Source organism: Entelurus aequoreus, linkage group LG12 (assembly GCF_033978785.1).
Source record: "Entelurus aequoreus isolate RoL-2023_Sb linkage group LG12, RoL_Eaeq_v1.1, whole genome shotgun sequence".
NCBI classification, from domain to species: domain Eukaryota; kingdom Metazoa; phylum Chordata; class Actinopteri; order Syngnathiformes; family Syngnathidae; genus Entelurus; species Entelurus aequoreus.
In genome coordinates this window covers 23,243,053-23,268,527 of record NC_084742.1, presented here as the reverse complement: position 1 = coordinate 23,268,527, position 25,475 = coordinate 23,243,053, and the positions used below count along the sequence as shown (strand labels likewise).

Sequence of the window (25,475 nt, the reverse complement as noted above, 5' to 3'; positions counted from 1 at the left end):
AAGGTTTCAGTCACAGGAGCCATTAGTCAGTTTCTATTAATAGCAACAGGCACAGCAGCTTGTATATTCTCTGGCAGCCTGAGAAAAAAAATCCCAATTTTTACCTCATTTCCTCCCCGCCCACCTAACAGCAGAATACCACGCTCTGTGACGACTGCACACTTTTATTTTTAGCCCGCGGCAACCGCTTGCTCCTACTTGCAGACTTTTTGCAAATGTTTGTACAAAAGCAACCTTCTCTCAGTCAGCTGTTGAATCACGTAAACCAGAAAAGTCTTCTTTCTACCTCGACAGGATATTTGTTTACAATTTTAGAACGTCAACATTTGTGGGGAAATAAGCAATTTAAAGGATGCATTATGCTTCTTTTTTCATTGTAGTGCAAACCACTAGGGGCGCTGTTTTCCAGTAAGTGAACTCGTCAAACTACTTAGGCTGCTAGCCTCAATTTGTACGAGCAGCGGTTTTGTCCCCTGCCCTTTTTGACATCACCAAAAAAAAAAAGGTACGCTATTAAATGGAGGCAAGTCAAACATTAGAGCCATGCAGAAAAACGGATGCCTAGGCTGAAGCTTGTCCCATAAGACTGCCCAAAAGATCATTGATTGGCTTTCTGGGGCTGTCTTCTTGCCAACCTGACTATGATTGACAACACACAGCACATGACCAATCAGCAGAGGTGGGACCAAGTCATTGCTTTGCAAGTCACAAGTAAGTCTCAAGTCTTTGCCCTCAAGTCTCGAGTCAAGTCCTGAGTCAAGACAGGCAAGTCCCGAGTCAAGTCCAAAGTCAAGACTGGAAAGTCTCAAGTCAAGTCACAAGTCATGCATTTTGAGTTTCGAGTCCTTTCAAGTCCTTTTAACCACAGACTAATATTTTTACACAGATTGTGTATGCTTTTAAAACGCTGTATTTATTTATTAAAACAAGTGCATTTGAAATAGCAGGAAAAAAAATAGTGCTGACATTGCAATTCATAATAGCACTATTAACTAGTCATTTTAATAGTGTAAACAAATTTAAACATTTAACTCATTCCTTTACAGAATAAACACATTTGCAAAAACAAGTGCAACTGTACTTATTTGTACAAAAGTGTTAACATTGTATGTCCATGGCATATTGCATTGTAACTAGTTCCACAGCAGTTTCTATTCTGTTCTTACCTTATCTCATTGATCTCATCTCATACTGTATGTGTGTTGATGTGTGCGTACACATGAAAAACATAACAAATACATGAACATAACAATGAACAGAGTTGTACTTTTTAGATGTCAGGGCCCTATGCAATATGTACACATATTCTTAATATAGTATACATTTTAACTGACCTTTATTTGACTATGTTTGTCTTTTTGTAGGTGGCTAAAATACGCGGTGCTGCTGACCGCCGTCTAACGTTACGTTACTGTGTGTGATACATTGACTAACGTAACGTTATTTGTAGGTACCTCATGCAACCCTGCTTAAAAAAAATCACTTGACAAAAAGTATGAATAAGGTAGCGAACTGCAGTGGACGCAACAGATTGCCGTGTTTGCAATGACGTTATAACCACAGACATCTTATAAGTAGACGCAGCATTGGTTACTGTGACCCGAGCAAATTGCATCTTGAAGTGGTGATGAGGAGCCGGAGAGCAGCCTAAACTGACAGTTGACAGGTAGAAAACAAAGATGCCGGGCTGGTGTTCAGCGTTTTCCTGCTCAAATGAGCGGACTGTTGAAAATATGAATCGGGGGATTACTTTTCACAGGTAAGACTTAACATTAATGTACTATTGGTTGTATTTTATGAAAATAACATTACCACAGAGTTGAGAAGGAGCAAAGATCTTCAATAATTGTATGTGAAAATCACAAAGAAATATTTTGGGGGAGGATGACGCCCCTAAAGGGGTTTGGTTTAGAAACTTTCAGCCCCACCTAAAACAAAATTCACCAGCCGCCACTGATTATGATGCATTCTCATTTTAGGCAAAATATAAGACAATACTTTCTTAACAGTATAATTGTAACCAGGAATAAGTCTTCAAGTAACAATATTCAAATACTAACATTGTTGGGTAAAACAGCATTTGGTTTTATTCTGAATCCAGTGAAACAGATTGGTGGTTTTAGCTGATATAAAGACTTTCAGGTGTTTATATATGTTTAAGTATTTGGCAGACGCTTTTATCCAAAGCGACATACATAAAAAATACATATATAACAATCACTGTAAATATGATCATTTAAGGGAAGAATGTAATACAAAATATAAATACAAAGTGTCAAGACAGAATAAACTCTCTGCTGCTGCAGCAACAGAGATACAGTCTATAAGATATATAGATATCTAATGTATTCATACATTGTTTATGTAGGATATACGCATGTATATATAACCTAATCATATTGTTTCTTCAATTTAAAAATAGCTGTCCGTTTTTTCCCCTTTCTCTGGGATTATATTCCCAGTTTTGATCTCGGACGTCTGGTCACTTATAGCATATAAGAATATTATATTACTGTTAAGCAAACTATGAATAATAAAACACGCCAAAACATGTGTCCTTTATCATAGCTACACGTATGACAACAAAGCGCGTGAAAATCAGTGGTATTCAGTGAGGTAAGATGAATTAAATGCGATGACAGTTCATTGCTCCTGCCAAATGAATTGCACTAGTGGAGCGGATCACCACTCCAAGATGGCGGCCCCGCGTCTCGTCTGCGCCTGTAGGCAGTAGCGCTCCATGCTGCGTACCCTTACAAGATGTCTATGGTTATGACGTTAGCAGTGAGTTTACAGCCTCACTGATTTAACTACACCGCAAATAAAAGTCACGTTACTTAGCCAATAAACGTTAGCTTACATTCAAAACTTACCCTTCTTTGTGCATCTTCAAATGTCGAACGAAGTTGGAAGTTGTTACGGCTCCGTCTATAATATTCGAACTGCATGATTTGCATAGGGCTATTCGTTTTTTGTTGACCGAGTCGTAGTTTTAATACCAGAACGAAATTAACTTTGGCATAATTGTTTCTCACTGCCGCATTGTTTGACAATTCTTCTTCATTGGTTGTCCTGCAATTTGATTGGATGAGAGCTGTGTGATGAAAACAGCGTAGATCTAATTTGATTGGCTGTTGTACTGAGAGCACACCAGCTGACAGGAACAACACGCTGATAGACACAGACGAAGAAAAGGAAAAATACGGAGCGGCGCGCTCCCAAATAACTTTTTAATCTTTGGGTTTTGGGGAAAGTAGCAAGTCATGTCAAGTCAAAAGGCTCAAGTCCAAGTGAAGTCACAAGTCATTGATGTTAAAGTCTAAGTCGAGTTGCAAGTCTCTTTACAATTTGTCAAGTCGAGTCCAAAGTCATCAAATTCATGACTCGAGTCTGACTCGAGTCCAAGTCATGTGACTCGAGTCCACACCTCTGCCAATCAGCGGTTAGTTGGCCTCCACACAGCACTATGAATGACGAATGAGTAAGACAAACAACAAATCCTAACAGGAGGAGTCCAATGCTCCACTCAAAGGGAGTAAGAACACATATCTTTTGTTGCAAAGGACATGGTTCGATTCCCTGCCATGACATGAAAGCTAAACATTAGACAATGCGATCTTGAAAAAACAAAGTAAAGTTATTTATTTCATTCTGGTAATGTTATTTCGTACAAAAAACAATCCTTGACCAACCGACTCATTTAACTACAAAACATGCCTTCAAAACACGCCCCTTTCAAGCCACGCCCCCTGTACTAAGGCGGGACATCGCCACGCCTAGGCAATTAGTGTTCTAAGGGGCACCTTGCCCCACCAGCACATTAATGTCGAACACAGCATACTCCTACTAACAAGTCAATTGAAAACAGAGTGAAAATATGCTGTATAAAATGCATATAATTATAGAAGGTCTCCATAAAACGTGGAATTGCTGCACCGCAACATTAGCAGACATTATTTTTTATAGTGTGGTGTATCAAACTGATTTCGTGTTTTCACACACTTTTTCAGAAGGGTGTATAAGAATATACATTTAAAGGCTGTCTCTCAAATGTCGACTGTTATGTTGTCTAGTTAGCATTAGCGCTACATTTCGACTATTAATTTGTGTAGTTTAATTTTGTTTTTAAAATGGTAATTATTGAGATAAAAGTTGGGTCAGCAGTAGGGGTGTGGGAAAAAATTGATTCGAATTCAAATTGCCATTCTCACGTTGTACGATTCGGTATCGATTATCATTTTTCAAAAATCTATTTCTTTTAAATGTATTATTATTTTATTTGTATTTATTAATCAATCCAACAAAACTATACACAGCAATACCATAACAATGCAATCCAATTCCAAAACCAAACCCGACCCAGCAACACTCAGAACTGCAAAAAACAGAGCAATTGAGAGGAGACACAAACACGACACAGAACAATCCAAAAGTAGTGAAACAAAAATAAATACTATCAACAACAGTATCAATATTAGTTACAATTTCAACATAGCAGTGATTAAAAATCCCTCATTTACATTATCATTAGACATTTATAAAAAAATAAAAAATAAAAAATAAAAAAAAATTAACAATAGTGTCACAGTGGCTTATGCTTGCATCGCATCTCATAAGCTTGACAACACACATTGTCCAATATTTTCACAAAGATAAAATAAGTCATATTTTTGGTTCATTTAATAGTTAAAACAAATTTACATTATTGCAATCAGTTGATAAAACATTGTCCTTTACAATTATAAAAGCTTTTCACAAAAATCTACTACTCTGCTTGCATGTCAGCAGACTGGGGTAGATCCTGCTGAAATCCTATGTATTGAATGAATAGAGAATCGTTTTTGAATCGGAAAAATATCGTTTCTGAATCGAGAATCGCGTTGAATTGAAAAAATTGATTAATAATCGAATCGTGACCCCAAGAATCAATATTGAATCGAATCGTGGGACACCCAAAGATTCGCAGCCCTAGTCAGCAGTGGAGCTACGACAGTCTGGTGAGGTATAATATTGTGGTCAGGGCCACATGCTGTGTGTAGGGCCTCACGATCCGTGGGTGCCATGTTTTGTGTGAAGAAACACATGTAAAATGTAATTGAATGAATGACAAGGTGCTTCATCTGAATTTTTTACCACAAACTAATTCCGAGCTGCTTCCTGCTCTATGACTGGCGGGGACATAATGGCAAATCTTCCGCCACAAAGCAAATGTGCCTGTTTCGTCTGGCAGTTGTGCTGGCTTCATATCCTGGTTGGTGTCAATATAGAAAAGTTCATACATTTATGGTTTTATTATTACTACTATTATTATTATCCTTTGTGTCCTGGACATGACGTTGAAGTGCATCCGGCAGTGGAGGCTCCTCTATGGGGTCTTGGGGCACTAGGAGGTTAACCCCTTTACTACTGTTACCCCAGGTGGCCCTTGGCGAAGGCCTAGTACCTGACTGCCCCCTAGCCAGGGATACGGTGAAGACCTCAACGGCGGAGCAGGCGGAAGACGGTAGATTTAAGAACTACCACAACGGCTGCGATGGCGGAAGAAGGCTGCAGCAGAAAAGGGTCCCCAGTCGTCTTGGACTCCATGCCACTGGGCCATGACCCGATTCTGTCAAGGATCGTGTGGTGACTGTGTGGTGCACCAGTCTCCCCACATTAAACTAAGTCACGCACAGGCATCTTCCATAAAGGGATACACCCCTACCAGGAGGATCGTCATACTCGTTCGAGTGACCGCCGATGATGATTATTATCCTGCACTAAAAAAAAATGGAACACGTTATTTCCCATGAATTCGTTTGAGTACAAAATAGGCATCAAATTAAATTTAAGTTTGATTAAAAAAAGTGTAAAAATATTTCACATAAATAAAAAAGTGTGAACATTTTTGTAAGGGTCGGTGGGTCCAAATAAAAGTTTGCTTAGGGTCCCAATTTAGTCTGGTTATGGTATTATTATTATTATATTATTATTAGTGTGATGCTGCTTATGCTTCAACTGTCAGAAAGCAGTTTTTCTGGCTTGAACAGCAGCCCCCAAAATGCCTGCACCTTATTTGCATGTGTTAATTGAAAGAGCCCCTGTGCAAATGGTATGTTTATTCTACAGCCATGCTGCCCCCTGGTGGATGTTCCTGGCTCCTGTAGGTTAAAATCCAGTTCCAACTCTTATGATGACAGCTGTAAGTAAAAAGATGACATTTGCGAAATATTTCAAACCACCTGATGGGTTGTAAAATATGCCCCGCCTCGCTCCTGTGGGAGGTGTTGTGTTGAGTCAAGTTGTGGTATGTGTTAGTTAGTGGGTTGGAGTCAGTCGACAGCTGCCTCGGCTTCTACAACACAACTGAACGCCAAAATTACACAACTGATCACCAAAATTAGGACAACATGGACTTTTCTATCAGGGCTGCTAACGTGGAGGACTGCAAGGATGTGGCGCGGATGAACCTGGTGACGCGCACACACACCACCTGACTGCCAACAATAATCCTATTTATGCTTAATTGAATGTTTATTTTAGGATCTGGCCGCGTACGAGAATGTCCCAGAGCAGGTGACAATCACACACAAAGGTAACAAAAATATGTGTTACATTCCTAAAGGTAACAAACCTGTTTCTCAAGAGTGTGTACCACACAAATTCTGCGACTTAGATTTGGAACAAGATGGTTTCTCCAAGAACCCGTTCTTCCAGTGTCTCATCGCTGAGGTCCCTCAGCAGCACAAAAGTAAAGATGGTAAGAAGACAAATGTCATCATGAGACATCCCCTCATATCATATAGAAACTCTAACATGCCAAGCAGATGTGGCCCCCAGTGGCCCCGAGCATCTCTTAGTGTTACTTAAAAGGGGAACTGAGGTTGGAAAATGTTCAATAATGAAAACAGTGTCTTGGTGTGACCAATGTTGGAAGTAGGGTTGTACGGTATACTGGTACTAGTATAGTACCACGGTACTAATGAATCAAGAATTGTACTATACTCGGTTTGAAAAGTACCGGTTCTAGGGCATGACAACACGTTGTCACTTCGTGACATTGCTGGTTTTACGAGCAGAGGAGCATGTTCCGCAGCGCACAATCACAGAGTACTTACAAGCAGTCACGGTGTGTAGACAGAAAAGGGAGAACGGACGCATTTTGGTCTAAAAACTAAAGATAGAGGGGAAGTTATAAAACTGAAACGCCCTCAGGAATAGGTGCTTTAAGACATGGCTAGCTAGCTTTTTTGATTGATTGAAACTTTTATTAGTAGATTGCACAATACAGTACATATTCCGTACAATTGACTACTAAATGGTAACACCCAAATAAGTTTTTCAACTTGTTTAAGTCGGGGTCCACGTTAATCAATTCATGGTACAGATATATACTATTAGCATAATACAGTCATCACACAAGTTAATCATCAGAGTATATACATTGAATTATTTACATTATTTACAATCCGGGGGGTGGGATGGGGAGGGGGGTGGGGAGGGGGTGGGGGGGGTTAGGTTTAGTTGATATCAGCACTTCAGTCATCAACAATTATATCATCTGAGAAATGGGCATTGAAACAGTGTAGGTCTGACTTGGTAGGATATGTACAGCAAGCAGTGAACATAATAAGCTCAGAAAGCAAAGAACAAGTATATACATTTGATTATTTACATGTGATTACTTACAATCCGGGGAGGTGGGATGTGGTGGTTGGAGGGTGTTAGTCTAGGGTTGTAGTTGCCTGGAGGTGTTCTTTTAGTGCGGTTTTGAAGGAGGATAGAGATGCACTTTCTTTTACACCTGTTGGGAGTGCATTCCATATTGATGTGGCATAGAAGGAGAATGAGTTAAGACCTTTGTTAGATCTGAATCTGGGTTTAACGTGGTTAGTGGAGCTCCCCCTGGTGTTGTTGTTATGGCGGTCATTTACGTTAAGGAAGTAGTTTGACATGTACTTCGGTATCAGGGAGGTGTAGCGGATTTTATAGACTAGGCTCAGTGCAAGTTGTTTTACTCTGTCCTCCACCTTGAGCCAGCCCACTTTGGAGAAGTGGGTAGGAGTGAGGTGTGATCTGGGGTGGAGGTCTAGAAGTAACCTGACTAGCTTGTTCTGGGATGTTTGGAGTCTAGATTTGAGGGTTTTGGAGGTGCTAGGGTACCAGGAGGTGCATGCGTAGTCGAAAAAGGGTTGAAAGAGAGTTCCCGCTAGAATCTTCATGGTGCTTTTGTTGACCAGAGAGGAGATTCTGTAGAGAAATCTTGTTCGTTGGTTGACCTTTTTGATTACCTTGGTTGCCATTTTATCACAGGAAAGATTAGCCTCTAGAATGGAATCTAGGTAGGTGACCTCATCTTTCCTGGTGATAACAATGTCACCCACTTTAATAGTGAAGTCACTGACTTTCTTAAAGGCCTACTGAATCCGACTACTACCGACCACGCAGTCTGATAGTTTATATATCAATGATGAAATCTTAACATTGCAACACATGCCAATACGGCCGGGTTAACTTATAAAGTGCAATTTTAAATTTCCCGCTAAATTTCCGGTTGAAAATGTCTATGTATGATGACGTAAGCGCGTCCCGTCACTAGCTAAACGGAAGTATTAGTACACCATTAAATCCAATACAAAAAAGCTCTGTTTTCATCTCAAAATTCCACAGTATTCTGGACATCTGTGTTGGTGAATCTTTTGCAATTTGTTTAATGAACAATGAAGACTGCAAAGAAGAAAGTTGTAGGTGGGATCGGTGTATTAGAGGCTGGCTGTAGCAACACAACCAGGAGGACTTTGACTTGAATAGCAGACGCGCTAGCCGCCGCTAGCCGCCGACCGCACGGATGATCGGGTGAAGTCCTTCGTCCTTTCGTCGATCGCTGGAACGCAGGTGAGCACGGGTGTTGATGAGCAGATGAGGGCTGGCTGGTGTAGGTGGAGCGCTAATGTTTTTATCATAGCTCTGTGAGGTCTCGTTGCTAAGTTAGCTTCAATGGCGTCGTTAGCAATAGCATTTTTAAGCTTCGCCAAGCTGGAAAGCATTAACCGTGTACTTACATGTCCAGGGTTTAATAGTATTGTTGATTTTCTGTCTATCCTTCCAGTCAGGGGTTTATTTATTTTGTTTCTATCTGCATTTGAGCCCGATGCTATCACGTTAGCTCCGTAGCTAAAGTGTTTCGCCGATGTATTGTCGTGGAGATAAAAGTCACTGTGAATGTCCATTTCGCGTTCTCAACTCTCATTTTCAAGAGGATATAGTATCCGAGGTGGTTTAAAATACAAATCCACAATAGAAAAAGGACAAAGGGTGGAATCCAATGAGCCCTAGTACTTTAGTTACGGTCAGAGCGAAAAAAGATACGTCCTGCACTGCACTGTAGTCCTTCACTCTCACGTTCCTCATCCACAAATCTTTCATCCTCGCTCAAATTAATGGGGTAATCGTCGCTTTCTCGGTTCGAATCTCTCTCACTGCATTGTAAACAATAGGGAAATGTGAACAGCCCTCCAGCTTGTGACGTCACGCTACTTCCGGTAGGGGCAAGGCTTTTTTTTATCAGCGACCAAAAGTTGCAAACTTTATCGTCGTTGTTCTCTACTAAATCCTTTCAGCAAAAATATGGCAATATCGCGAAATGATCAAGTATGACACATAGAATGGATCTGCTATCCCCGTTTAAATAAAAAAATGTCATTTCAGTAGGCCTTTAAGGTTGATTTGGGACCCAAATAGGATGGATTCCGTTTTACGTAAGTATCAGAGCATATACATAGGTTTGGTTGATATCAGCACTTCAGTCATCAACAATTATATAATCTGAGAAATGGACATTGAAACAGTGTAGGTCTGACTTCGTAGGATATGTAGCAGCTAACATCCATCCGCAGTGTTGTAACTACCTCTCATGCTTCACTACACACCGTAGGAGGACAGAACAGCTCACCGGCGTCACCGCTAACAAAAGCTAGCGCGCCTGAATGTAAACAAATGCCATGGGTGGATCTACACCTGACATCCACTGTAATGATACCAAGTACAATAGCGTATGTAGTCGATACTACTATGATTACATCAATGTTTATCGTCACAAAATCTTTTTTCCTTTAAAAAAAATTCATATTATGTTTATAAACTCAGGAAATATGTTCCTGGACACATGAGGACTTTGAATATGACTGATGTATGATCCTGTATCTACTTGGTAATTTGTAGTATCATCCAAAACTAATGTAAAGTTTTAGATGTTAATTAGACAACTTAACAGTCAATATGTAGCACTAATGCTAACTGGACAAGATAACAGTTATTATAGCTCTAATGCTAAAAAGTGGATTAATAATTAATTTTTACAGCTTGTCCCTCATAATGTTATAAATGACACCATACGTTACTGCATATGTCAGCAGACTAATTAGGAGCCTTTGTTTGTTTACTTACTACTAAAAGACATGTTGTCTAGTATGTTCACTATTTTATTTAAGGACAAAATTGTTTTTCGATTACAATAAGAAACATATGTTTAATGTACCGTTAAAATAAAGCCAATAAATCTATTTTTTTTGTGGTCCCCTTTATTTAGAAAAGTATCGAAAAGTATCGAAATACATTTTGGTACCGGTACCAAAATATTGGTATCGGTACAACCCTTAGTTGGAAGTGATTAGGCCTGAGTAATAATGGGGTTTAGTTTTGGTGATAGAATCCTTGTAAAGTACAGCATGGGTTTTGTGCATTTCCTTGCGGATGGCGACATTCAGCTTTTCATTTTTGGAGCTCGGGGTGTGCCAGGGAGTAGTTGTGGTGAAGAAAACAGACTGGGATTTTACTGGTGAAAGTGAGTTTAGCATGCTGCTTAGTTCTTTATTATATATTATATTTGTTAAACAGTTAGCATTAGCGCTGCATGTTGTCTGTTACAGTTTATTTTGTACATTTAGCATTAGCGCTATATATTGACTTTTATAGTAGGCTGACCATACGTCTTCTTTTCCCTGGACATGTCCTCTTTTGCGGGGTTTCTTAAATGCCTCAAGTGTCAGGCATTTTGAATTAGGGTTGCATGTATTTTCAATGTACGTCCAAAGTTAAGTTAAGAAGGGGTTAAAAAAAAAAATGAAGGTGTGCGCACTAGCAACATTCGTGAGGGAGGGGCAGAGACACAGAGCGAGAGAGCTAGTGAGTGGAGAGAGAGAGACATGAGAACAAGAAGTGCCGAAACGTAAATGCAACTTCACGGATGATTTGCGAGAAAAGTATTCGTGTTTTCGTCCTGGCCGTGACACATGGGAAGCAGAATGCACTGTGTGCAAAGCAGCAACGTATATATCTTTGGCAAATAAAGGGGCCAAAGATCTACAAGCCCATATCGACACTACAAAGCACAAAACAGCTATGCAGGGCGAGAGCTCGTCTGCTATTTTTGTTTAAATTTAATTAACTTGTTTTGAGGCATTATTTATGTTTGGATTATATACAAGAGGTTATTTTGAATATTTCTACCTCTGCACTTTTTTTTCCAAAACTGTGAATGTTACAGAATATAAGTGTGACTTATTTTGTTATACTGTCAGCCAGTGTTGGCGTTAACGCACTTTTTGTGTTTTTTTTAATTTTTTTTTACCATTTGCGGACCACAGCTAATGTTTTCAAGGCCCACGGCACATTCTAAAAATACTATTAAAATAAACAAAAACATAACAAAGGTGAAATAAAAAAGCTTAAAGGTGAAATGTAATTTAGAAAAAGTTGCAACGTTGACTAATAAAACAAAGCTGTTTTTTTTCTTCTTTCAAACGGTCATTGCTCAAAACATAATATTGAATCAAAATCAATGTTATTATGAATTATTGACCTATCAAAGGTTCCGATTACTTCACATCAAATATTCCACTTTGAAAAATATTTTTGGTGGAAGATTTTGCATATTTTGTGTGTTTGCCATAAAAAAAACATAGTTTTGTTTGACAAAAAAGGGCAGAAAACAAACAAACAAAAAAAACAACATGAAAAAAACTAAAAAATTTTGAAATGAGGAATAGATCTGAAGTTGATGTAGACTCCAGAGATTTATGCGTTAAATATACAATGTATGTATGCCCTGGCACACCATTAACATCATTTCATGACCCAAGCAAAACACTTTTTACACTTTTATATTGAAATAAATACATCTACAACTTATTAAATAAAAACATAGAAAAAACTACCAGCAGCCGTAAAGTTTAGATCCATGAAGGAAAGAAGAAAGTGAATGAATGTTTATAACTGAATACATTTACATATGTATATACATTTGTTTTCTTTTGTATTATCTTTTTTAATGAATTAAGTAACGTTTATGACAACCTTTTTCCAAAACACAATATAGATTGTGAGATATAACAGGATAATGCATACATTTGTCATTTGTTTTCAAAACGCTTACAAAAAAGTGGGACCCCAAAAATTTACTGTGGGACCCCATTTTTATGACTTGATGGGGTCCCTGGGACCCCATTTTCAAAATTCCTAGCGCCAACACTGCTGTCAACCATTGGCGTTGTTAGGCCTATTTTAGGGGGGCTCAAGCCCCCCTAAAATGTTCTTAAGCCCCCCTAAATAATTTGGTGTTAAAAAAAAAAAAAAAAAGAAAGAAAACATTTTTTTTTTTTTTTTTCAAATACATGCCGACATATTCATTATAAAGTGGCCCGAATATGAGTTTAAATAAATAATCATATAACCTGTCATTATTCACTCAGTTTCCCCTCACTTCATAGTGTAAGGTAGAGAGCCCCTTTAGTGCGTCGGTATCCAATTCATTCCACTTGTTCATATAGAAAATGCCCACATCACTCAAAATCCAGTCCGCATTTTCTCTGCGACCTTGCTGGTGGTCCTGCAGGTGTACGAAGCACATTAGCACACAGCACTGCAGAACAAGAACCTTGTGTCTGCAATTGTAAATAATTTAGTTTTTAAGTTTTGTGTTTCTTGTAGAATCTATATAAAGGAATATACATTAGCCTATTGTTAAAATAATGAAGACAACATCATTAAATATATTTGTTTTATTGTATGGTTACATTAATAGCTGTTGTATTATTATAGTATGGCTTGTGAAACATTTCATAGGATTTTCAGAGGGTGGAAAAACCAAGACATTTAATATAAAATGTAAAATGAATAAATACATAAAAAGAAAAAGAAAAAAAATGGTTAAAAGCCATAGTCCCGGGGAGCATTTCATTTCGTCCCGTGCATTTTTTTTACCGTCCCCGGGACGACGGGACTACATTAATCTCAAGCCCTGGAAGTTACATTTTATTGTTTGCATTATTTGTTTCAGTATTGCACTTTGAAGATGGTCCCTCAGCTCTTTGACAGCTTTGGCTCTTTTTCAGATCAGCAGACTAAGTCTTTCTTATTTACAGTATACATAAATGTTTCTCATTTCTATTCAGACTTCCATATATATTTAATTTCCTTAACGGCTTGCCATAATATATATATATATATAAATATATAATATACTAGCCAAATGATCCCGATCCAGATATTACTTTAATTCAAGTAATTAAGTAATATTTCCAGGGCTTGAATTTACAACCATTTTAGCCACATATGTGCCCAAAATGCAATCTGTGCAACTTCAAAATATTTGGGAACAAACAATTATTGTATTGTGAGCGAAAGTGGTGGCATTAGCCTCTATGTTGTGAATGAATAACATAGAGGCTAATGCCATGACTTTCATTGTGTTTCAGTGTATCTTGAAGGATCATGCAAGTAATTGTTTCTTGTTGATGCTGTAAACAAAATGTCACTGTGCAAACCCATGTTTGTTGTTGTACTGAACACAGATTGAAAATAAACCGACTGAAATAATAATAATAACAATGAATTATTTCTAAGTCTTTGTTAGCCATTTGTGAAGTTTTGTGCTCGTGCGCTACGTTCGCTCACATCCTGTGCATCTCCTGGGGGCTAAGCCCCCCCTGTCCTTAAAAGCTAGTGACGCCCCTGGACGGGACTACATTAATCTCAAGCCCTGGAAGTTACATTTTATTGTTAGAGGGGGGGGTTACCCACATATGCGGTCCTCTCCAAGGTTTCTCATAGTCATCCACATTGACGTCCCACTGGGGTGAGTTTTCCTTGCCCGTATGTGGGCTCTGTACCGAGGATGTCGTTGTGGCTTGTACAGCCCTTTGAGACACTTGTGATTTAGGGCTATATAAATAAACATTGACTGATTGATTGATTGATTGATTGTTTGCATTATTTGTTTCAGCATTGCACTTTGAAGATGGTCCCTCAGCTCTTTGACAGCTTTGGCTCTTTTTCAGATCAGCAGACGGACTCTAAGTCTTTCTTATTTACAGTATGTCAAGACCCGACTAGGACTCTGGACACAGATGCAGGATTACTGAAAACAGTTGTTTATTCTCAGAGGGGGAGGGGTCCAAAACGGGAGAAACAAAACAGGCTATCAAAACAGATCTAACCTGACTACTAAACTAACAAAAATATTAACAACTCAAAACGCTCTGGCTATGGAGGGAAAAGGGGCTAAAGAACAAAAACTAACAAATACAACAAAAGGCGCTCCAACGGAGGCGATGCTAAGAAGCTAATCTTCCCTGACAAAAGGTTACAAACAAAGAATCTCCCGTGGATCAAAAGTACAAACAAAACGTGGCAATGGCTGAAGACAAGACTGTGGCAAGGAACGCTGGAGGTACGCACAAGACGATACGAAACACTCTGGCACAGGACAGAAGGAGGATGAGACATTTATACACATGAGGGAGGGTGACACAGGTGGGCGCAATCAGGCAATCAGGAAAGACGTCAGACCAGGGAAACAGGAGGAAGGGCAAGTGACCTGAAATGAGAGGGAGAGTCAGCATTTCAAAATAAAACAGGAAATGACAAAACATGAAACCAGACGAAACCCAGACCAGACTTCACCCAGGTGTGACACAGTATATATAAAGGTTTCTCATTTCTATTCAGACTTCCATATATATTTAATTTCCTTAACGGCTTGCCATTATATATATTAGATATAAGCCAAATTATCCTGATCCAGATATTACTTTAATTCAAGTAATTAAGTAATATTTCCAGGGCTTGAATTTACAACCATTTTAGTCACATATGTGCCCAAAATGAAATATGTGCAACTTCAAAATATTTGGGAACAAACAATTATTGTATTGTGAGCGAAAGTCGTGGCATTAGCCTCTATATTGTGAATGAATAACATAGAGGCTAATGCCATGACTTTCATTGTGTTTCAGTGTATCTTGAAGGATCATGCAAGTCATTGTTTCTTGTTGATGCTGTAAACAAAGTGTCACTGTGCAAACCCATGTTTGTTGTTGTACTGAACACAGATTGAAAATAAACCGACTGAAATAATAATAATAACAATGAATTATTTCTAAGTCTTTGTTAGCCGTTTGTGAAGTTTTGTGCTTGTGCGCTACGTTCGCTCGCATCCTGTGCATCTCCTGGGGGCTAAGCCCCCCCTGTCCTTAAAAGCTAGTGACGCCCCTGCTGTCAACAGGGGAGAAAAAATGCTTTATTTAAAAAAATATATTATTTATAAAGCAAGTTCGAGTATCATTGGCAAATTTTCACCTAGTCCCAGCCTTGGCGTGCTGCCCGCCTTGGCACGCATATATGTGTCCTCTTTTTGGGATTTCAGAATATGGTCAGCCTATTTTATAGTTTATATTATACATTTAGCATGACTGCTACATATTGACTGTTACAGTTGATATTAAACAGTTAGCATTAGCACTGCATGTTGACTGTTACAGTTTGTATTCTCTAGTTAGCATTCGCGCTTAACAGATTTTATCATTCGTAACAATGTAAAGCAGAACTATTTTGATCATACTGTAACTGTTTATCCATCCATCCATTTTATACCGCTTGTCCTTTTCGGGGTCGCGGGGGGTGCTGGAGCCTATCTCAGCTGCATTTGGGCGGAAGGCGGGGTACACCCTGGACAAGTCGCCACCTCATCACAGGGCCAACACGGATAGACTAGGCTGACCATATTCTGAAATCCCAAAAAGAGGACACATATATGCGTGCCAAGCCGGGCAGCACGCCAAGGCCGGGACTAGGTGAAAATTTGCCAATGATACTCGAACTTGCTTCATAAGTAATATATTTATTTAAATAAAGCATTTTTTCTCCTATGTTGACAGTAGCGTTGGCGCTAGGAATTTTCAAAATGGGGTCCTAGGGACCCCATCAAATCATACAAATGGGGTCCCACAGTAAATTTTTGGGGTACCACTTTTTTGTAAGCGTTTTGAAAACAAATGACAAATGTATGCATTATCCTGTTATATCTCACATTCTATGTTGTGTTTTGGAAAAAGGTTGTCATAAAGGAGCTCTCGCCCTGCACAGCTGTTTTGTGCTTTGTAGTGTCGATATGGGCTCGTAGATCTTTATTTGCCACAGATATACACGTTCCTGCTTTGCACACAGTGCATTCTGCTTCCCATGTGTCACGGCCAGGACCAAAACACAAATACTTTTCCCGCAAATCATCCGTGAAGTTGCATTTACTTTTCTTGTTTTCATGTCTGTCTCCACTCACTAGCTCTCTCGCTCTGTGTCTCTGCCCCTCCCTCACGAATGTTTCTGCGTGCGCACCTTCACAGCTTGTTTTGTTTAACCCCTTCTTAACTATGTGGGCTCTGTACCGAGGATGTCGTTGTGGCTTGTACAGCCCTTTGAGACACTTGTGATTTAGGGCTATATAAATAAACATTGATTGATTGACATTGAACTTAACCCTAGAGTCTACGGTCGGCAACCTTTATCACTCAAAGAGCCATTTTGACGAGTTTCACAAATGAAAGAAAACAATGGGAGCCTCAAAACTCTTTTGAGATTTAAAATGAAATAACACTGTATACAAAGCTTTTTATTGCTTTGTGCTATGTTTAAACCATGGGTCTAAGACACGCACCCCGGCCCGCACTTTAATATGACAGTTTAAAGTTAGTGCGGCCCGCGAGATTTTCATGAATAGCGTACAACAGCGTCATAGTGGCCAATCCTCCCACTTTCCCCGGGAGACACCCGAAATTTGGGCGTGATGGCACTGCATTTTAGCGCCCTCTACAGTCTGCTTAAACAGCTTACCTGCTCGGACACATGTTGAATGCATCTTCTGCTTGCACTCGAATATGACAGCAAAGCTTACTTGCTCAGCAGCCACACAGCTTACACTGACGGTAGCCGTAAATAACAACTTTAACACTGTTACGTTACAAATATGCGCCACACTGTGAACCCACACCAAAAAAGAATGACAAATACATTTCTGGAGAACCTCCGCACCATAACACAAACACAACACAACAAATACCCAGAATACCATGCAGCCCTAACTCTCCCAGTCTACACGCCCCGCTAGCACCAAACCCCCCCACACATCACCCCCCCTGCCCCCTCCCTCCCTCCGTGCGTCGGTTGAGGTTAGAGAGTTAGGGCTGCATGGGATTCTGGGTATTTGTTGTGTTGTGTTTATGTTGTGTTACGGTGCGGATGTTCTCCAGAAATGTGTTTGTCATTCTTTTTTGGTGTGGGTTCACAGTGTGGCGCATATTTGTAACGTAACAGTGTTAAAGTTGTTATATACGGCTACCGTCAGTGTAAGCTGTGTGGCTGTTGAACAAGTATGCCTTGCTGTCTCTAGTGATGGGATCGGCATTTCTTTTGACTGTACTAAATCACTAGAATCAGTTCCTTAAATTGATTCGTTCAAAAAATTCGTTCACCGAATCACCCCCCCCCAAAAAAAAAAATTGGGGGGGGCGTGCGTAGTACAGACAGTACAGTGCAAACATTCGCGCACTGCGTAGGGACTCGCGTTAATCTAACAACAACAACAGTTGCAGTAGAAGGGATAATAATAATAATAATAATAATAACAATAATAATAATAATATGAATCAGAATTGATCCCCAAGGAGAAATGTATTTTTGTTACAATAACTGTGTAAATAATAGCCTATGTATGTGTACATACATTAGTTATTATTTTTATTTTAAATCTTCTCAAAACAGTTTTCATGTGGCTTGTTTTCATGGGATCGGCAGTTCTTTTGACTGTACTAATCACTAGAATCAGTGACTGACAACGCCACACTGTGGCCGCAGTTCAGTACGTGAACCGAATCACTTCTGCAGCAGCAGTACAGTTTAATTGCAAATCAGCATTATTATAATGATAATGATAGCTACTAAACAACAACAACAACAGTTGCAGTAGAATGGATAATAATAATAATATGAATCAGAATTGATCCCCAAGGAGAAATTTATTTTTGTTACAATAACTGTGTAGATTATAGCCTATGTATGTGTACATACATTAGTTATTATTTTTATTTTAAATCTTCTCAAAACAGCCTGCCCTACACGTTACCCACCGCCCCTCCCCCTCGCGTCGCTGCTGCTCAGCATGCACGGATTTTCTTTAACTTTATGTGTTGAGATAATGGGGACGTGTGTTTGTTTTCATGTGGCTTGAGTCAACATTAGCCGTTAGCTTGGAGAATGAATGGAGAACGGATGCCAATGGCATGAAACATATCCCCGCGATGGGGGGAGAATCACTCGCGGCATTGGGGCAAGCAGAGCAGAGAGCGAGAGCGTTGTCGTTCACTGAGTGATTCATGTCGTTAATCCGCGGTGAACGAATCGTTCGCTCAGTCCCTCCCCCCACCCTCTCATTGGCTGCGTCGTTCGCCGACGTCGAGGGTTCAGTGAGTCACAGAATGCGCCAGTTCCACTCATACCGGCATGGTCGCGGCGGAGCTCAACTGAACTGAGAAAGGAACGAATCAGTTCATGAAGTGATTCGGTTCAGTACGTTCACTCAAAAGATTCGTTCTTTCGAACGAATCGTTCGCGAACGACACAACACTAGCTGTCTCCCACGTGTGCATGTTAAAGCTTCATACAACATGAGGCCGGGCTGGCATGCTGTTTGTGCAAGTAATAGAGGATAATATATGCAGTGCCATCACGGCACGCCCTTAATTTAGTTGTTAGGGGTTGCCGATCCCTGCCCAAGACTTACATTGAAAATACACGCAATCATAACTCAAAATGCCGGACATTTGAGGCATTTAAAAAACCCAGCCCGGACACCCCGGACACACCCGCAAAAGAGGACATGTCCGGGGAAAAGAGGACGTATGGTCAGCCAAAGATAGACAAACAACATTAAAGGCCTACTGAAATGATTTTTTAAAATTTAAACGGGGATAGCAGATCCATTCTATGTGTCATACTTGATCATTTCGCGATATTGCCATATTTTTGCTGAAAGGATTTAGTAGAGAACATCGACGATAAAGTTTTGGTCGCTGATAAAAAAAGCCTTGCCTGTACCGGAAGTAGCGTGACGTCACAGGCTGAAGGGCTCCTCACATTTCCCCATTGTTTACAATGCAGTGAGAGCGATTCGGAACGAGAAAGCGACGATTACCCCATTAATTTGAGCGAGGATGAAAGATTCGTGGATGAGGAACATGAGAGTGAAGGACTAGAGTGCAGTGCAGGACGTATCTTTTTTCGCTCTGACCGTAACTTAGGTACAAGGGTTCATTGGATTCCACACTTTCTCCTTTTTCTATTGTGGATCACGGATTTGTATTTTATATCCTCTTGAAAATGAGAGTCGAGAACGCGAAATGGACATTCACAGTGACTTTTATCTCCACGACAATACATCGGTGAAGCTCTTTAGCTACGGAGCTAACGTGATAGCATCGGGCTTAAATGCAGATAGAAACAAAATAAATAAACCCCTAACTGGAAGGATAGACAGAAAATCAACAATACTATTAAACCATGGACATGTAACTACACGGTTAATGCTTTCCAGCCAGGCGAAGCTTAACAATGCTGTTGCTAACGACGCCATTGAAGCTAACTTAGCTACGGGACCTCGACAGAGCTATGCTAAAAACATTAGCGCCCCACCTACGCCAGCCAGCCCTCATCTGCTCATCAACAGCAGTGCTCACCTGCGTTCCAGCGATCTGGAACTCGGACTTCACCCGATCATAAATGCGGTCGGCGGCCCGGAGATGGAGGAAGTCAAGGTGAGGTCGGCGGCTAGCACGTCTGCTATCCATCTCAAAGTCCTCCTGGTTGTGTTGCTGTAGTCCGCCGCTAATTCACAGATCCCACCTACAGCTTTCTTCTTTGCAGTCTTCATTGTTCATTAAACAAATTGCAAAAGATTCACCAACACAGATGTCCAGAATACTGTGGAATTTTTCGATGAAAACAGAGCTGTTTGTATTGGGACACAATGGTGTGCCAATACTTTCGTTCACTCCGTGACGTCATCATACATAGACGTTTCCAACCGGAAGTTTTGCGGGAAATTTAAAATTGCACTTTATAAGTTAACCCGGCCGTATTGGCATGTGTTGCAATGTTAAGATTTCATCATTGATATATAAACTATCAGACTGCGTGGTCGGTAGTAGTGGGTTTCAGTAGGCCTTTATATGGTAAATGGTAAATGGATTATACTTTTCTAGCGCTTTTCTACCTTTTTAAGGAACTCAAAGCGCTTTGACACTATTTCCACATTCACCCATTCACACACACACATTCACACACTAGGGACCATTAAGTGTTGATGTTCATGAAAAATATAATGTAACATCACCATTTAGTATTTTCAATGTACGCAGGAAGAAAAGACATGTATGGATATTATGTTTCATTTCAGGTTACACATCGATCGGCTTTGCACTTTACTTCTACTCGTACAGCGCATGGAAAGGGAGATCTATCTACATGGAGGACCTGTACGTCATGCCGGAATTCCGAGGTAAGCCTCATCAATGCACATAGGCCATCTTGTGTGTGTTTTTATTTATTTTTTTACATCTAAATGCATTTTTTCAGGGCAAGGTGTGGGTAAAGCGTTATTGAGCAAAGTAGCACAGGTGAGTGATATGCTACACTTAACAGTATTATGTCTGTCGGCTGTTATGTTGTCTAATTAGCATTAGCACCACATGTCAAATATTTTGTTGTCTAGTTAGCATTAGCGCTATAATGTTAACTGTTATGTTGTCTAATTAGCATTAGCACTACATGTCGACTGTTATGTTTCTAATCATAGCGCTACATGTCGACTGTTATGTTGTCTAGTTAGCATTAGCACTACATGTCGACTGTTATGTTGTCTAGTTAGCATTAGCGCTATAATGTTAACTGTTATATTGTCTAATTAGCATTAGCACTACATATCGACTGTTATGTTTCTAATCATTAGCGCTACATGTCGACTGTTATGTTGTCTAGTTAGCATTAGCACTACATGTCGACTGTTATGTTGTCTAATTAGCATTAGCACTACATGTCGACTGTTATGTTTCTAATCATTAGCACTACATGTCGACTGTTATGTTTCTAATCATAGCGCTACATGTCGACTGTTATGTTGTCTAGTTAGCATTAGCACTACATGTCGACTGTTATGTTGTCTAGTTAGCATTAGCGCAATAATGTTAACTGTTATGTTGTCTAATTAGCATTAGCACTACATGTCGACTGTTATGTTTCTAATCATTAGCGCTACATGTCGACTGTTATGTTGTCTAGTTAGCATTAGCCCTACATGTCGACTGTTATGTTGTCTAATTAGCATTAGCACTACATGTCGACTGTTATGTCGTCTAGTTAGCATTAGCACTACATGTCGACTGTTATGTTTCTAATCATTAGCGCTACATGTCGACTGTTATGTTGTCTAGTTAGCATTAGCGCTATGTTAACTGTTATGTTGTCTAATTAGCATTAGCGCTATAATGCTAACTGTTGTCTTGTCTCGTTAGCATTAGTGCAACATATCGACTGTTAAGTTCTCTAATTAGCATTAGCATTACATGTCGACTGTTATGTCGTCTAGTTATCATTAGCACTATAATGCTAACTGTTGTCTTGTCTCGTAAGCATTAGCGCGACATATCGACTGTTAAGTTGTCTAGTTAGCATTAGCACTACATGTCAACTGTTATGTTTCTAATCAGAATTAGCGCTACATGTCCACTGTTATGTTGTCTACTTAGCATTAGCGCTATAATGTTAACTGTTGTCTTGTCTCGTTAGCATTAGTGCGACATATCGACTGTTAAGTTGTCTTATTAGCATTACATGACAACTCTTGTATTATTTAGTTATTAGCACTACATGTTGACTGTTATGTGGTCTAATTAGCATTAGCGCTATTTATCGGCTGTTATGTTGTCTAGTGAGCATTAGCGGATCATGTCGACTGTTATATAGTGGAGTTAACATTAGCGCTCATGTCAACATTATGTTGTCTAATTAGCATTAGCGCTAAGCCTACATGTCAAATGTGCAAAGTGACGACTGTTATGTGGCCTAGTTAGTATTAGTGTGATGTGTTGACTGTTGCAGCGGGGTTTAGCCTCAGGCTGCAACATGCTCAACTTCACCGTGCTGCACGCCAACCAGTCGTCTGTGGACTTATACCTGCGGCGAGGCGGCTTAGACTTGACGTCTGATGTGGGCTATCACTATATGGCGTTCGAAGAGGACGCCCTGCAGCAGCTGGCACGGACCTGACACTCGATCCTTGACCTTTGCAGGTGGAGATAATCAAACTGCCGTGATGTTATTGCTCACATTAAAGTTAATCTTTATCATTTCCTTCTTTCGCTACTGTTGCACGGGGTCACTTATGCAAAGGTAGCAAATTTGATTGGCTTGCTATTTTCATGTAAACAATGATTTCTGAGGTTTCTAAGCTAATGCTGCTCGTCAAAGATGAAAGCCGTCACACTGTATGACAAGGAGTCCAAACTTTCATACTTTTTGTTCATCAAATCCTAAAAAAAAATCCAATGTTGATCAACATATGCTGAACTCTCTGAAAAATCTTAGGTTTGTGTTTTAGGTGACAAATCAGTGTAATGATATTGAGGTTTTTCCATTCCTTTTCCAATTTGTATTGTTAACATGCAAACATCACTGCTGTCCCCTTATTGTATATGAAAAATGTCTTCCAAATAATTAAATGAGTTAAATTGATTGAGTTGTGATGCTTGTTAACTGTGAAGTACACACACACACACACACACACACACACAATCATCGGCGGTCACTTGAACGAGTATGACGATCCTCCTGGTAGGGGTGTATCCCTTTGTGGAGGATGCCTGTGCGTGACTTTGTTTTACGTGAGGAAACTGGTGCACCACACAGTCACCACACGATCCTTGACAGAATCAGGTCAGGGTCCAGTGGCATGGAGTCCAAGACGACTGGGGGTGGAGAGGACCCTTCATGTCACGAATGCACCAGCCTCAACGCGCGCGATACAACCCGGAAGCAAATACCATTCAATAAAAATGTAGCAACAATTGTAATGAAGAGGATATATAATTTGCTTTACAAATTAAAAGAACAGAACATTTTGAAGTGCATTGATGGTATAAAAATAGAAACAGAGATTTATTTAAGAAGGTAGCTAAGGAAATGTAAAATGTCGACTTAATTCGGACTCCCGAACAAAATACGAATAAGATGAAACAGGTATATTAAAGGAGAATAATAAAGTTTAGACAAACCTCTTCATGCTGCATTTGTGCAAGCCAACTGATTGACTTTCCGCACAACTGGCATGATAGTCCAGAACAATAGCAACCAGGCAGTTGCACCATTGACACCCCGCTCACTAACCAGCTCAAACCGGATGACTTCCACCACCTGGGCATGTGTCCACCACTGCACTTCCTTAATCAAGGTCCCTTGATTTGATTGTGTCCCATATTTAATGTGTCCAATATCCAGTGAGGTAATGGGAGCGTTATTTGATGGCTAAATATGCCTGTGAAAATGTGCCTTTTCTCTACCATTAATTGCTAAACTAGAAAAGTACTCGGAGAGCGCAAACCTGCAACAAGGCATCCCTGATGCACAGTATATGCAATTGGCCAACAGAGGTCAGCAGAAGGCCATAGATCAGATCTGGATATGGGGCCATCTGTTTCCTCTGCTCAATGGGCATCAATCCTTCCATCCATCCATTTTCTACCGCTTGTCCCTCTCGGGAAAAACCTTGTTTATTGTGGTTATGTTTAGCATTATTTTACATTCAAGGAAACAAACCAAAACAAAAACGGTACAAACCTTGATTGACCTTGGATGCACGGATGGTTGTTTGTCTACACTGTACGGTGACATAATTGGTTCCAACAAAATGCAACGGGTCTATCAGACCCACAAACGCTGGCTGAGTAACAACAATATAAACATTGCACGGAAAATCTCTCCGCCAGTTTCTGCATCCCACAGGGATTCTTGTTTTGTGTTTCTGCACCTGCGGTTCCCACACAAGGTTGCAACATTGTTTTTCAACACTGTCTGCTCTCATTTTCTCGCACATTTGACCCTCTGATGTTCTGTGTACCTACACTCTGTCCTCCTCCTGTCTAGGCCTGCTCTCTCTCTCTCTCTGTGTGTGTGTGTGTGTGTGTGTGTGTGTGTGTGTGTGTGTGTGTGTGTGTGTGTGTGTGTGTGTGTGTGTGTGTGTGTGTGTGTGTGTGTGTGTGTGTGTGTGTGTGTGTGTGTGTGTGTGTGGTACACAGAGCATCAATTTCCACACTTCTATTAGCCCCGGGTGCGGTGGACCCGGACATCTTATATGTAATAGAAATGTGTAGGGGGGTGTATGGTGCGTGGTCATTAAATATGTATTCTGATATATGTTCTTCACAGAAAATGAGCCAAAGTCAGTGAGACTCAGTTTGAAAAATTAATTAATTGTATCATTTTTCTTTTAATAAAAAATGAAAACGGGTCCCACAGACCCGAACACTACACAAGCAGTCTACATGTCAGCTATTTTAAGGTGACAAAGCGTAGTGTAATTTTAACAGCTTTATTGGCCAAGTATGTTTAAAACACATTATTAGCACATTAGCAATTTCTCTCATCACGATTTTAGCTCGTTTTACTTTTGCTCTTGTTTTTCTTGTTTAATTGTGTCTGTAGAATTTTGAACAGCACTTGCGCGTCAATAAAAGGTCAGAGCGGTCTTACCGCTTATTCTCTTTGTCCTCAAAAAAGCCCGCCAAAAGGAAATCCACCCCCAGCAACCCTACCTGGCCTCCCCCTCTCCCCCTCTCCAACTCCGCCTCTCCCCCTCCCTCCCCCTTCACCTGGAGGAAGATGCCTCTCTCTTTCTCTCCTCTCTCTCCCTTCTCTTCTTCAACTTCAACAGCAATAACAACCAAGAACTTTTCTGGTCAGTACCACAACACAGCGGACTCTGATGCTCTTTTTGGTTTCAGTGGACTACACATCATCCACCTTAATGTGAACAGCCTCTCTGGAGCCAAACTCGACCAAATCAGAGAAATGTTCCTCAACACGAAGGTAAAAATTTTGTGTTTCTCTGAAACCAAATT

The 25,475-nt window shown here is 40.1% G+C and overlaps 1 protein-coding gene across 2 annotated transcripts; it reads left to right on the top strand.

Moving 5' to 3' along the window:
* Nucleotides 1–6,278: 6,278 nt before the first annotated feature.
* Nucleotides 6,279–22,710, top strand: sat2a.1 (spermidine/spermine N1-acetyltransferase family member 2a, tandem duplicate 1). Of its 2 annotated transcripts, none has more exons than XM_062066876.1 (6): nt 6,279–6,452; nt 6,523–6,555; nt 6,628–6,739; nt 20,762–20,863; nt 20,941–20,981; nt 22,462–22,710. In XM_062066876.1, the coding sequence occupies exons 1-6, from the start codon at nt 6,390–6,392 to the stop codon at nt 22,627–22,629; spliced, it is 519 nt and encodes a 172-aa protein (XP_061922860.1). In that variant the 5' UTR covers nt 6,279–6,389; the 3' UTR covers nt 22,630–22,710. The 2 variants fall into 2 exon arrangements, with proteins under 2 accessions (XP_061922860.1, XP_061922861.1); XM_062066877.1 differs by having other exon boundaries at nt 6,281–6,452; nt 6,523–6,574; nt 6,656–6,739.
* Nucleotides 22,711–25,475: the final 2,765 nt, after the last annotated feature.